General features: G+C 52.7%; 1 protein-coding gene across 1 annotated transcript in view; it reads left to right on the top strand.

Annotated features, from left to right (window-relative positions):
* LOC142657504 (plasma membrane calcium-transporting ATPase 2-like) overlaps nt 1–14,943 on the top strand; it is a gene marked incomplete at its 5' end in the record, with an annotated part of 74,605 nt that overhangs the window by 45,768 nt on the left and 13,894 nt on the right. The window contains one exon of the mRNA XM_075832539.1: nt 3,222–3,263. Within this exon, the coding sequence (XP_075688654.1) occupies nt 3,222–3,263 (42 nt within the window). The remainder of the gene's footprint in view (nt 1–3,221; nt 3,264–14,943) is intronic.

Below are 14,943 nucleotides of genomic sequence, written 5' to 3'. Positions count from 1 at the left end.
ATCTCAGGAGCACACAAGGACATCAATAGTTAGAAGGTGCTTCTCCGGCAATAATAGACTGATAGCTCTGCAGCCAAATAGTGCATGGAGTTCTAGTGTCACACCCCAGACACTGCACTGATGTTGCACCCGTAGGAAGTGAAGTCGCAGAATCTCAGGGCGGTGATGTCGCGGAATCTCAGGGCAGTGATGTCGCGGAATCTCAGGGCAGTGATGTCGCGGAATCTCAGGGCAGTGATGTCACGGAATCTCAGGGCAGTGATGTCATGGAATCTCAGGGCAGTGATGTCGCGGATTCTGAGGGCAGTGATGTCGCGGATTCTGAGGGCAGTGATGTCACGGAATCTCAGGACAGTGATGTCACGGAATCTCAGGGCTGTGATGTCTCGGAATCTCAGGGCAGTGATGTCTCGGAATCTCAGGGCAGTGATGTCTCGGAATCTCAGGGCAGTGATGTCGCGGAATCTCAGGGCGGTGATGTCGCGGAATCTCAGGGCAGTGATGTCGCGGAATCTCAGGGCAGTGATGTCTCGGAATCTCAGAGCAGTGATGTCGCGGAATCTCAGGGCAGTGATGTCGCGGAATCTCAGGGCAGTGATGTCGCGGAATCTCAGGGCGGTGATGTCGCGGAATCTCAGGGCGGTGATGTCCCACCCTTCTTTTGGTGATGGTTGACCTGTGAGCTTGACCAATATTTCACCATTAACTTTACTATAGAATAGTGGCTTCACCAAGGTAAAGGGTAATGTTACATATGGCTCAGTACACGGGCATAGCTATAGTGTGTGTATATATAATGCACATATAGATGTAGTAATCACATATACAGGTATATACACAACATATAACTATAGAGTTATACAGTGGATATAAACACACCCCTGTTACAATGCCAGGTTTCTGTCATGTCAAAAAGTCAGTACAAGACGAATACATTTCAGAAATGTTTCCACCTTTACTGTCTCCCATAATCTGTACAATTCCATTGAAAAACAAACTGAAATCTTTTAGGGTGGAAAAATAAAGAATATAAATAATGTGGTTGCATAAATATACACACCCTTAAACGAATGCTTTGTTGAATTTCCCTCTGACGTTATGAAGCATTCAGTCTTTTTGGGTAGAAGTCGATCACATGGCAGATCGTGACTTGGCGTCTCCTGTGTACCCCCCTCCAGGTCACCCCGCAGATTGTCAGTGGGATTCAGGTCTGGGCTCTGGCTGATCTTCTTCTTTTGTTGATTTGGGTCGTTGCCGTGCTGAGAGTGGAAATTCCTCTTCACCTTCAGCTTTTTAGCAGAGGCTGCAGGTTTTGTGCCAATATTAACTGATATTCGGAACTGTTCATAATTCCCTCCACCAGTTCCAGCTTCAGAAAAACAGCCCCAAAGTATAATGCTGCCTCCACCGTGCTCCGTAATGCTGCCTCCACCGTGCTCCATAATGCTGCCTCCACTGTGCTCCATAATGCTGCCACCGCCGTCCTCCATAATGCTGCCTCCGCCGTCCTCCATAATGCTGCCTCCCCGTGCTCCGTAATGCTGCCTCCACCGTGCTCCATAATGCTTCCTCCACCGTGCTCCATAATGCTGCCTCCACTGTGCTCCATAATGCTGCCACCGCCGTCCTCCATAATGCTGCCTCCGCCGTCCTCCATAATGCTGCCTCCCCGTGCTCCGTAATGCTGCCTCCACCGTGCTCCATAATGCTGCCTCCGCCGTCCTCCATAATACTGCCTCTGCCGTCCTCCATAATGCTGCCTCCGCCGTGCTCCATAATGCTGCCTCCGCCGTGCTCCATAATGCTGCCCCCGCCGTGCTCCATAATGCTGCCCCCGCCGTGCTCCATAATGCTGCCTCCACCGTGCTCCATAATGCTGCCTCCATCGTGCTCCATAATGCTGCCTCCGCCGTGCTCCATAATGCTGCCTCCACCGTGCTCCATAATGCTGCCTCCGCCGTGCTCCATAATGCTGCCTCCGCCGTGCTCCATAATGCTGCCCCCGCCGTGCTCCATAATGCTGCCCCCGCCGTGCTCCATAATGCTGCCTCCACCGTGCTTCACTGTGGGTATCGGGTTCTTTTGGTGATGTGCAGTGCTGGCTTTGCGCCTCACATACCTTTTGGAATTATGGCCATAAAGTTCCACTTCGGTCTCATCAGACATAACACGTTTCCCCACATCCTTTTGGCAGACTGGATGTAGGTCTTGGTATAACATGGCCGGGCTTGGATGTTTTTCTTTGTTAGAAAAGGCTTCCGTTTTGCCACCCTCCCCCACAGCCCAGACAGATGAAGAATACTGGAGATTGTTGTCACATGCACTACACAACCAGAACCTGCCAGAAAGTCCTGAGTTCCTTTAATGTTGTTGTAGGCCTCTTTGTAGCCTCCCGGACCAATTTTTGTCTTGTCTTTTCATCAAATTTTGAGGGACGTCCAGTTCTTGGTAATGTCACTGTTCTGCCAAATGTAATCCACTTCTTGATGACGTCTTCACTGTGTTCCATGGTATAGCTAATGCCTTGGAAATTCTTTGGTACCCTTCTCCTGACTGATGCCTTTCAACAATCAGATCCCTTTGACGTGTTTTTACAGACCATGGCTTTTACTGTCACATGTAACACAGAAAATGTCAGGAAAATCCTAATAGAAGAGCTGAACTTTATATGGGGTTACTCAGAATCACTATAAATAATGGCAGCTGAGTGCTGACTACTATTTAACATGAGATAAATGTGGCTAATTCTGAACACAACCACATCCCCAACCAGAGGGTGTTCACACTTACGCAGCCACATTATTGTAGTTTTGTTGTTTTTATTTTTCCCCTCTAAAAGATTTCAGTTTGTTTTTCAATGGAATTGTACAGATTATGGGTCACATTAAAGGTAGAAAAAGCACATATAGCGGTAAATACACACACTGCACATATAGAGGTATATACACACACACACACTGCACATATAGAGGTATACACACTGCAGATATAGTGGTAAATACACACTGAACATATAGAGGTAGATACGCACTGCACATATAGAGATGTACACACTGCACATATAGAGGTAAATACACACACTGCACATATAGTGGTATATACACACTGCACATATATAGGTATACACACTGCACATATAGAGCTGTCACTTGTGTTGTTCCTTGTTTGTTCTGATGTTTCATGTTTTGCTCTCTGTTGTCTGTCAAACTTTCATCATGTAGGTAAAATACAAGATGGGAATGTGGAGATCATCCAAAACAAAGGTAATGATGAAGCGAGACTGACGGAGCTGAGGTATAGAGCTGCAACCTTCAGGAACGTATCTGTCTGTGTGGCCCGACAAGACTGCTGCAAATACACGTTAGGGCAAAGCTGAGTGACCCCTGTATGTAGAGGAAGCTCGCACAAGGCTGAGTCACCCCTGTATGTAGAGGAAGCTCGCACAAGGCTGAGTCACCCCTGTATGTAGAGGAAGCTCGCACAAGGCTGAGTCACCCCTGTATGTAGAGGAAGCTCGCACAAGGCTGAGTGACTCCTGTATGTAGAAGAAGCTCGCACAAGGCTGAGTGACTCCTGTATGTAGAGGAAGCTCGCACAAGGCTGAGTGACCCCTGTATGTAGAGGAAGCTCGCACAAGGCTGAGTCACCCCTGTATGTAGAGGAAGCTCGCACAAGGCTGAGTCACCCCTGTATGTAGAGGAAGCTCGCACAAGGCTGAGTAACTCCTGTATGTAGAGGAAGCTCGCACAAGGCTGAGTGACCACTGTATGTAGAGGAAGCTCGCACAAGGCTGAGTGACCCCTGTATGTAGAGAAGGCTCGCACAAGGCTGAGTGACCCCTGTATGTAGAGGAAGCTCGCACAAGGCTGAGTGACCCCTGTATGTAGAGGAAGCTCGCACAAGGCTGAGTGACCCCTGTATGTAGAGGAAGCTCGCACAAGGCTGAGTGACTCCTGTATGTAGAGGAAGCTCGCACAAGGCTGAGTGACTCCTGTATGTAGAGGAAGCTCGCACAAGGCTGAGTGACCCCTGTATGTAGAGGAAGCTCGCACAAGGCTGAGTGACCCCTGTATGTAGAGAAGGCTCGCACAAGACTGAGTCACCCCTGTATGTAGAGGAAGCTCTCACAAGGCCGAGTGACCCCTGTATGTAGAGAAGGCTCGCACAAGGCTGAGTCACCCCTGTATGTAGAGGAAGCTCGCACAAGGCTGAGTGACCCCTGTATGTAGAGGAAGCTCGCACAAGGCTGAGTGACCCCTGTATGTAGAGGAAGCTTGCACAAGGCTGAGTCACCCCTGTATGTAGAGGAAGCTCTCACAAGGCTGAGTCACCCCTGTATGTAGAGGAAGCTCGCAGAAGGCTGAGTGACCCCAGTATGTAGAGAAGGCTCGCACAAGGCTGAGTGACTCCTGTATGTAGAGGACGCTCGCAGAAGGCAGAGTGACCCCTTTATGTAGAGGAAGCTCGCACAAGGCTGTGTGACCCCTGTATGTAGAGGAAGCTCGCACAAGGCTGAGTGACCCCTGTATGTAGAGGAAGCTCGCACAAGGCTGAGTGACCCCTGTATGTAGAGGAAGCTCGCACAAGGCTAAGTGACCCCTGTATGTAGAGGAAGCTCGCACAAGGCTGAGTCAACCCTGTATGTAGAGGAAGCTCGCACAAGGCTGAGTCACCCCTGTATGTAGAGGAAGCTCGCACAAGGCTGAGTGACCCCTGTATGTAGAGGAAGCTCGCACAAGGCTGAGTCACCCCTGTATGTAGAGGAAGCTCGCACAAGGCTGAGTGACCTCTGTATGTAGAGGAAGCTCGCACAAGGCTGAGTGACTCCTCTATATAGAGGAAGCTCGCACAAGGCTGAGTCACCCCTGTATGTAGAGGAAGCTCGCACAAGGCTGAGTGACCCCTGTATGTAGAGGAAGCTCGCACAAGGCTGAGTGACTCCTGTATGTAGAAGAAGCTCGCACAAGGCTGAGTCACCCCTGTATGTAGAGGAAGCTCGCACAAGGCTGAGTGACCCCTGTATGTAGAGGAAGCTCGCACAAGGCTGAGTGACCCCTGTATGTAGAGAAGGCTCGCACAAGGCTGAGTGACCCCTGTATGTAGAGGAAGCTCGCACAAGGCTGAGTGACCCCTGTATGTAGAGGAAGCTCGCACAAGGCTGAGTGACCCCTGTATGTAGAGGAAGCTCGCACAAGGCTGAGTGACTCCTGTATGTAGAGGAAGCTCGCACAAGGCTGAGTGACTCCTGTATGTAGAGGAAGCTCGCACAAGGCTGAGTGACCCCTGTATGTAGAGGAAGCTCGCACAAGGCTGAGTGACCCCTGTATGTAGAGAAGGCTCGCACAAGACTGAGTCACCCCTGTATGTAGAGGAAGCTCTCACAAGGCCGAGTGACCCCTGTATGTAGAGAAGGCTCGCACAAGGCTGAGTCACCCCTGTATGTAGAGGAAGCTCGCACAAGGCTGAGTGACCCCTGTATGTAGAGGAAGCTCGCACAAGGCTGAGTGACCCCTGTATGTAGAGGAAGCTTGCACAAGGCTGAGTCACCCCTGTATGTAGAGGAAGCTCTCACAAGGCTGAGTCACCCCTGTATGTAGAGGAAGCTCGCAGAAGGCTGAGTGACCCCAGTATGTAGAGAAGGCTCGCACAAGGCTGAGTGACTCCTGTATGTAGAGGACGCTCGCACAAGGCTGAGTGACCCCTTTATGTAGAGGAAGCTCGCACAAGGCTGTGTGACCCCTGTATGTAGAGGAAGCTCGCACAAGGCTGAGTGACTCCTGTATGTAGAGGAAGCTCGCACAAGGCTGAGTCACCCCTGTATGTAGAGGAAGCTCGCACAAGGCTGAGTGACCTCTGTATGTAGAGGAAGCTCGCACAAGGCTGAGTGACCCCTGTATGTAGAGGAAGCTCGCACAAGGCTGAGTGACCCCTGTATGTAGAGGAAGCTCGCACAAGGCTGAGTGACCCCTGTATGTAGAGGAAGCTCGCACAAGGCTAAGTGACCCCTGTATGTAGAGGAAGCTCGCACAAGGCTGAGTCAACCCTGTATGTAGAGGAAGCTCGCACAAGGCTGAGTCACCCCTGTATGTAGAGGAAGCTCGCACAACGCTGAGTGACCCCTGTATGTAGAGGAAGCTCGCACAAGGCTGAGTGACTCCTGTATGTAGAGGAAGCTCGCACAAGGCTGAGTCACCCCTGTATGTAGAGGAAGCTCGCACAAGGCTGAGTGACCCCTGTATGTAGAGGAAGCTCGCACAAGGCTGAGTGACCCCTGTATATAGAGGAAGCTCGCACAAGGCTGAGTCACCCCTGTATGTAGAGGAAGCTCGCACAAGGCTGAGTCACCCCTGTATGTAGAGGAAGCTCGCACAAGGCTGAGTGACCCCTGTATGTAGAGGAAGCTCGCACAAGGCTGAGTCACCCCTGTATGTAGAGGAAGCTCGCACAAGGCTGAGTGACCTCTGTATGTAGAGGAAGCTCGCACAAGGCTGAGTGACTCCTCTATATAGAGGAAGCTCGCACAAGGCTGAGTCACCCCTGTATGTAGAGGAAGCTCTCACAAGGCTGAGTCACCCCTGTATGTAGAGGAAGCTCGCACAAGGCTGAGTCACCCCTGTATGTAGAGGAAGCTCGCACAAGGCTGAGTGACCGATGTATGTAGAGGAAGCTCGCACAAGACTGAGTCACCCCTGTATGTAGAGGAAGCTCGCACAAGGCTGAGTCACCCCTGTATGTAGAGGAAGCTCGCACAAGGCTGAGTCACCCCTGTATGTAGAGGAAGCTCGCACAAGGCTGAGTCACCCCTGTATGTAGAGGAAGCTCGCACAAGGCTGAGTCACCCCTGTATGTAGAGGAAGCTCGCACAAGGCTGAGTCACCCCTGTATGTAGAGGAAGCTCGCACAAGGCTGAGTGACCCCTGTATGTAGAGGAAGCTCGCACAAGGCTGAGTGACTCCTGTATGTAGAAGAAGCTCGCACAAGGCTGAGTGACTCCTGTATGTAGAGGAAGCTCGCACAAGGCTGAGTGACCCCTGTATGTAGAGGAAGCTCGCACAAGGCTGAGTCACCCCTGTATGTAGAGGAAGCTCGCCCAAGGCTGAGTGACCCCTGTATGTAGAGGTAGCTCGCACAAGGCTGAGTCACCCCTGTATGTAGAGGAAGCTCGCACAAGGCTGAGTGACCCCTGTATGTAGAGAAGGCTCGCACAAGGCTGAGTCACCCCTGTATGTAGAGGAAGCTCGCACAAGGCTGAGTCACACCTGTATGTAGAGGAAGCTCGCACAAGGCTGAGTGACCCCTGTATGTAGAGGAAGCTCGCACAAGGCTGAGTGACCCCTGTATGTAGAGGAAGCTTGCACAAGGCTGAGTGACTCCTGTATGTAGAGGAAGCTCGCACAAAGCTGAGTGACCCCTGTATGTAGAGGAAGCTCGCACAAGGCTAAGTGACCCCTGTATGTAGAGGAAGCTCGCACAAGGCTGAGTCAACCCTGTATGTAGAGGAAGCTCGCACAAGGCTGAGTCACCCCTGTATGTAGAGGAAGCTCGCACAACGCTGAGTGACCCCTGTATGTAGAGGAAGCTCGCACAAGGCTGAGTGACTCCTGTATGTAGAGGAAGCTCGCACAAGGCTGAGTCACCCCTGTATGTAGAGGAAGCTCGCACAAGGCTGAGTGACCCCTGTATGTAGAGGAAGCTCGCACAAGGCTGAGTGACCCCTGTATATAGAGGAAGCTCGCACAAGGCTGAGTCACCCCTGTATGTAGAGGAAGCTCGCACAAGGCTGAGTCACCCCTGTATGTAGAGGAAGCTCGCACAAGGCTGAGTGACCCCTGTATGTAGAGGAAGCTCGCACAAGGCTGAGTCACCCCTGTATGTAGAGGAAGCTCGCACAAGGCTGAGTGACCTCTGTATGTAGAGGAAGCTCGCACAAGGCTGAGTGACTCCTCTATATAGAGGAAGCTCGCACAAGGCTGAGTCACCCCTGTATGTAGAGGAAGCTCTCACAAGGCTGAGTCACCCCTGTATGTAGAGGAAGCTCGCACAAGGCTGAGTCACCCCTGTATGTAGAGGAAGCTCGCACAAGGCTGAGTGACCGATGTATGTAGAGGAAGCTCGCACAAGACTGAGTCACCCCTGTATGTAGAGGAAGCTCGCACAAGGCTGAGTCACCCCTGTATGTAGAGGAAGCTCGCACAAGGCTGAGTCACCCCTGTATGTAGAGGAAGCTCGCACAAGGCTGAGTCACCCCTGTATGTAGAGGAAGCTCGCACAAGGCTGAGTCACCCCTGTATGTAGAGGAAGCTCGCACAAGGCTGAGTCACCCCTGTATGTAGAGGAAGCTCGCACAAGGCTGAGTGACCCCTGTATGTAGAGGAAGCTCGCACAAGGCTGAGTGACTCCTGTATGTAGAAGAAGCTCGCACAAGGCTGAGTGACTCCTGTATGTAGAGGAAGCTCGCACAAGGCTGAGTGACCCCTGTATGTAGAGGAAGCTCGCACAAGGCTGAGTCACCCCTGTATGTAGAGGAAGCTCGCCCAAGGCTGAGTGACCCCTGTATGTAGAGGTAGCTCGCACAAGGCTGAGTCACCCCTGTATGTAGAGGAAGCTCGCACAAGGCTGAGTGACCCCTGTATGTAGAGAAGGCTCGCACAAGGCTGAGTCACCCCTGTATGTAGAGGAAGCTCGCACAAGGCTGAGTCACACCTGTATGTAGAGGAAGCTCGCACAAGGCTGAGTGACCCCTGTATGTAGAGGAAGCTCGCACAAGGCTGAGTGACCCCTGTATGTAGAGGAAGCTTGCACAAGGCTGAGTGACTCCTGTATGTAGAGGAAGCTCGCACAAAGCTGAGTGACCCCTGTATGTAGAGGAAGCTTGCACAAGGCTGAGTGACTCCTGTATGTAGAGGAAGCTCGCACAAAGCTGAGTGACTCCTGTATGTAGAGGAAGCTCGCACAAGGCTGAGTGACTCCTGTATGTAGAGGAAGCTCGCACAAGGCTGAGTCACACCTGTATGTAGAGGAAGCTCGCACAAGGCTGAGTGACCCCTGTATGTAGAGGAAGCTCGCACAAGGCTGAGTGACCCCTGTATGTAGAGGAAGCTTGCACAAGGCTGAGTGACTCCTGTATGTAGAGGAAGCTCGCACAAAGCTGAGTGACTCCTGTATGTAGAGGAAGCTCGCACAAGGCTGAGTGACTCCTGTATGTAGAGGAAAATCTCACAAGGCTGAGTCACCCCTGTATGTAGAGGAAGCTCGCACAAGGCTGAGTGACCCCTGTATGTAGAGGAAGCTCGCACAAGGCTGAGTCACCCATGTATGTAGAGGAAGCTCGCACAAGGCTGAGTGACCCCTGTATGTAGAGGATAATCTCACAAGGCTGAGTCACCCCTGTATGTAGAGGAAGCTCGCACAAGGCTGAGTGACTCCTGTATGTAGAGGAAGCTCGCACAAGGCTGAGTGACCCCTGTATGTAGAGAAAAATCTCACAAGGCTGAGTCACCCCTGTATGTAGAGGAAGCTCGCACAAGGCTGAGTGACTCCTGTATGTAGAGGAAGCTCGCACAAGGCTGAGTGACTCCTGTATGTAGAGGAAGCTCGCACAAGGCTGAGTGACCCCTGTATGTAGAGGAAAATCTCACAAGGCTGAGTCACCCCTGTATGTAGAGGAAGCTCGCACAAGGCTGAGTGACCCCTGTATGTAGAGGAAGCTCGCACAAGGCTGAGTCACCCCTGTATGTAGAGGAAGCTCGCACAAGGCTGAGTGACCTCTGTATGTAGAGGAAGCTCGCACAAGGCTGAGTGACTCCTGTATATAGAGGAAGCTCGCACAAGGCTGAGTCACCCCTGTATGTAGAGGAAGCTCTCACAAGGCTGAGTCACCCCTGTATGTAGAGGAAGCTCGCACAAGGCTGAGTCACCCCTGTATGTAGAGGAAGCTCGCACAAGGCTGAGTGACCCATGTATGTAGAGGAAGCTCGCACAAGGCTGAGTCACCCCTGTATGTAGAGGAAGCTCGCACAAGGCTGAGTGACCCCTGTATGTAGAGGATAATCTCACAAGGCTGAGTCACCCCTGTATGTAGAGGAAGCTCGCACAAGGCTGAGTCACCCCTGTATGTAGAGGAAGCTCGCACAAGGCTGAGTGACCCCTGTATGTAGAGGAAGCTCGCACAAGGCTGAGTGACTCCTGTATGTAGAAGAAGCTCGCACAAGGCTGAGTGACTCCTGTATGTAGAGGAAGCTCGGACAAGGCTGAGTGACCCCTGTATGTAGAGGAAGCTCGCACAGGGCCGAGTGACCCCTGTATGTAGAGGAAGCTCGCACAAGGCTGAGTCACCCCTGTATGTAGAGGAAGCTCGCACAAGGCTGAGTCACCCCTGTATGTAGAGGAAGCTCGCACAAGGCTGAGTGACCCCTGTATGTAGAGGAAGCTCGCACAAGGCTGAGTCACCCCTGTATGTAGAGAAGGCTCGCACAAGGCTGAGTCACCCCTGTATGTAGAGGAAGCTCGCACAAGGCTGAGTGACCCCTGTATGTAGAGGAAGCTCGCACAAGGCTGAGTCACCCATGTATGTAGAGGAAGCTCGCACAAGGCTGAGTGACCCCTGTATGTAGAGGATAATCTCACAAGGCTGAGTCACCCCTGTATGTAGAGGAAGCTCGCACAAGGCTGAGTCACCCCTGTATGTAGAGGAAGCTCGCACAAGGCTGAGTGACCCCTGTATGTAGAGGAAGCTCGCACAAGGCTGAGTGACTCCTGTATGTAGAAGAAGCTCGCACAAGGCTGAGTGACTCCTGTATGTAGAGGAAGCTCGCACAAGGCTGAGTGACCCCTGTATGTAGAGGAAGCTCGCACAGGGCCGAGTGACCCCTGTATGTAGAGGAAGCTCGCACAAGGCTGAGTCACCCCTGTATGTAGAGAAGGCTCGCACAAGGCTGAATCACCCCTGTATGTAGAGGAAGCTCGCACAAGGCTGAGTGACCCCTGTATGTAGAGGAAGCTCGCACAAGGCCGAGTGACCCCTGTATGTAGAGGAAGCTCGCACAAGGCTGAGTGACCCCTGTATGTAGAGGAAGCTCGCACAAGGCTGAGTCACCCCTGTATGTAGAGGAAGCTCGCACAAGGCTGAGTCACCCCTGTATGTAGAGGAAGCTCGCACAAGGCTGAGTCACACCTGTATGTAGAGGAAGCTCGCACAAGGCTGAGTGACCCCTGTATGTAGAGGAAGCTCGCACAAGGCTGAGTGACTCCTGTATGTAGAGGAAGCTCGCACAAGGCTGAGTGACTCCTGTATGTAGAGGAAGCTCGCACAAGGCTGAGTCACCCCTGTATGTAGAGGAAGCTCGCACAAGGCTGAGTGACTCCTGTATGTAGAGGAAGCTCGCACAAGGCTGAGTCACCCCTGTATGTAGAGGAAGCTCGCACAAGGCTGAGTCACCCCTGTATGTAGAGGAAGCTCGCACAAGGCTGAGTCACCCCTGTATGTAGAGGAAGCTCGCACAAGGCTGAGTCACACCTGTATGTAGAGGAAGCTCGCACAAGGCTGAGTGACCCCTGTATGTAGAGGAAGCTCGCACAAGGCTGAGTGACCCCTGTATGTAGAGGAAGCTCGCACAAGGCTGAGTCACCCCTGTATGTAGAGGAAGCTTGCACAAGGCTGAGTGACTCCTGTATGTAGAGGAAGCTCGCACAAGGCTGAGTGACTCCTGTATGTAGAGGAAGCTCGCACAAGGCTGAGTCACCCCTGTATGTAGAGGAAGCTCGCACAAGGCTGAGTGACTCCTGTATGTAGAGGAAGCTCGCACAAGGCTGAGTCACCCCTGTATGTAGAGGAAGCTCGCACAAGGCTGAGTCACCCCTGTATGTAGAGGAAGCTCGCACAAGGCTGAGTCACCCCTGTATGTAGAGGAAGCTCGCACAAGGCTGAGTGACCCCTGTATGTAGAGGAAGCTCGCACAAGGCTGAGTGACCCCTGTATGTAGAGGAAGCTCGCACAAGGCCGAGTGACCCCTGTATGTAGAGAAGGCTCGCACAAGGCTGAGTCACCCCTGTATGTAGAGGAAGCTCGCACAAGGCTGAGTGACCCCTGTATGTAGAGGAAGCTCACACAAGGCTGAGTCACCCCTGTATGTAGGGGAAGCTCGCACAAGGCTGAGTGACTCCTGTATGTAGAGGAAGCTCGCACAAGGCTGAGTGACCCCTGTATGTAGAGGAAGCTCGCACAAGGCCGAGTGACCCCTGTATGTAGAGAAGGCTCGCACAAGGCTGAGTCACCCCTGTATGTAGAGGAAGCTCGCACAAGGCTGAGTGACCCCTGTATGTAGAGGAAGCTCGCACAAGGCTGAGTGACCTCTGTATGTAGAGGAAGCTCGCACAAGGCTGAGTCACCCCTGTATGTAGGGGAAGCTCGCACAAGGCTGAGTGACTCCTGTATGTAGAGGAAGCTCGCACAAGGCTGAGTGACCCCTGTATGTAGAGGAAGCTCGCACAAGGCTGAGTGACCCCTGTATGTAGAGGAAGCTCGCACAAGGCTGAGTCACCCCTGTATGTAGAGGAAGCTCTCACAAGGCTGAGTCACCCCTGTATGTAGAGGAAGCTCGCACAAGGCTGAGTCACCCCTGTATGTAGAGGAAGCTCGCACAAGGCTGAGTGACCCCTGTATGTAGAGGAAGCTCGCACAAGGCTGAGTCACCTCTGTATGTAGAGGAAGCTCGCACAAGGCTGAGTCACCCCTGTATGTAGAGGAAGCTCGCACAAGGCTGAGTCACCCCTGTATGTAGAGGAAGCTCGCACAAGGCTGAATCACACCTGTATGTAGAGGAAGCTCGCACAAGGCTGAGTGACCCCTGTATGTAGAGGAAGCTCGCACAAGGCTGAGTCACCCCTGTATGTAGAGGAAGCTTGCACAAGGCTGAGTGACTCCTGTATGTAGAGGAAGCTCGCACAAGGCTGAGTGACTCCTGTATGTAGAGGAAGCTCGCACAAGGCTGAGTCACCCCTGTATGTAGAGGAAGCTCGCACAAGGCTGAGTGACTCCTGTATGTAGAGGAAGCTCGCACAAGGCTGAGTCACCCCTGTATGTAGAGGAAGCTCGCACAAGGCTGAGTCACCCCTGTATGTAGAGGAAGCTCGCACAAGGCTGAGTCACCCCTGTATGTAGAGGAAGCTCGCACAAGGCTGAGTGACCCCTGTATGTAGAGGAAGCTCGCACAAGGCTGAGTGACCCCTGTATGTAGAGGAAGCTCGCACAAGGCCGAGTGACCCCTGTATGTAGAGAAGGCTCGCACAAGGCTGAGTCACCCCTGTATGTAGAGGAAGCTCGCACAAGGCTGAGTGACCCCTGTATGTAGAGGAAGCTCGCACAAGGCTGAGTGACCCCTGTATGTAGAGGAAGCTCGCACAAGGCCGAGTGACCCCTGTATGTAGAGAAGGCTCGCACAAGGCTGAGTCACCCCTGTATGTAGAGGAAGCTCGCACAAGGCTGAGTGACCCCTGTATGTAGAGGAAGCTCACACAAGGCTGAGTCACCCCTGTATGTAGGGGAAGCTCGCACAAGGCTGAGTGACTCCTGTATGTAGAGGAAGCTCGCACAAGGCTGAGTGACCCCTGTATGTAGAGGAAGCTCGCACAAGGCCGAGTGACCCCTGTATGTAGAGAAGGCTCGCACAAGGCTGAGTCACCCCTGTATGTAGAGGAAGCTCGCACAAGGCTGAGTGACCCCTGTATGTAGAGGAAGCTCGCACAAGGCTGAGTGACCTCTGTATGTAGAGGAAGCTCGCACAAGGCTGAGTCACCCCTGTATGTAGAGGAAGCTCGCACAAGGCTGAGTCACCCCTGTATGTAGAGGAAGCTCGCACAAGGCTGAGTGACCCCTGTATGTAGAGGAAGCTCGCACAAGGCTGAGTGACCCCTGTATGTAGAGGAAGCTCGCACAAGGCCGAGTGACCCCTGTATGTAGAGAAGGCTCGCACAAGGCTGAGTCACCCCTGTATGTAGAGGAAGCTCGCACAAGGCTGAGTGACCCCTGTATGTAGAGGAAGCTCGCACAAGGCCGAGTGACCCCTGTATGTAGAGAAGGCTCGCACAAGGCTGAGTCACCCCTGTATGTAGAGGAAGCTCGCACAAGGCTGAGTGACCCCTGTATGTAGAGGAAGCTCACACAAGGCTGAGTCACCCCTGTATGTAGGGGAAGCTCGCACAAGGCTGAGTGACTCCTGTATGTAGAGGAAGCTCGCACAAGGCTGAGTGACCCCTGTATGTAGAGGAAGCTCGCACAAGGCCGAGTGACCCCTGTATGTAGAGAAGGCTCGCACAAGGCTGAGTCACCCCTGTATGTAGAGGAAGCTCGCACAAGGCTGAGTGACCCCTGTATGTAGAGGAAGCTCGCACAAGGCTGAGTGACCTCTGTATGTAGAGGAAGCTCGCACAAGGCTGAGTCACCCCTGTATGTAGGGGAAGCTCGCACAAGGCTGAGTGACTCCTGTATGTAGAGGAAGCTCGCACAAGGCTGAGTGACCCCTGTATGTAGAGGAAGCTCGCACAAGGCTGAGTGACCCCTGTATGTAGAGGAAGCTCGCACAAGGCTGAGTCACCCCTGTATGTAGAGGAAGCTCTCACAAGGCTGAGTCACCCCTGTATGTAGAGGAAGCTCGCACAAGGCTGAGTCACCCCTGTATGTAGAGGAAGCTCGCACAAGGCTGAGTGACCCCTGTATATAGAGGAAGCTCGCACAAGGCTGAGTCACCTCTGTATGTAGAGGAAGCTCGCACAAGGCTGAGTCACCCCTGTATGTAGAGGAAGCTCGCACAAGGCTGAGTCACCCCTGTATGTAGAGGAAGCTCGCACAAGGCTGAGTCACCCCTGTATGTAGAGGAAACTCGCACAAGGCTGAGTGACCCCTGTATGTAGAGGAAGCTCGCACAAGGCTGAGTCACCCCTGTATGT

The sequence above is a fragment of the Rhinoderma darwinii genome, chromosome 7 (genome assembly GCF_050947455.1).
Source record: "Rhinoderma darwinii isolate aRhiDar2 chromosome 7, aRhiDar2.hap1, whole genome shotgun sequence".
In the NCBI taxonomy this organism is placed as follows: domain Eukaryota; kingdom Metazoa; phylum Chordata; class Amphibia; order Anura; family Rhinodermatidae; genus Rhinoderma; species Rhinoderma darwinii.
The sequence above is the reverse complement of the archived record's forward strand: the minus strand, read 5'-3'. Positions and strand labels throughout refer to the sequence as shown.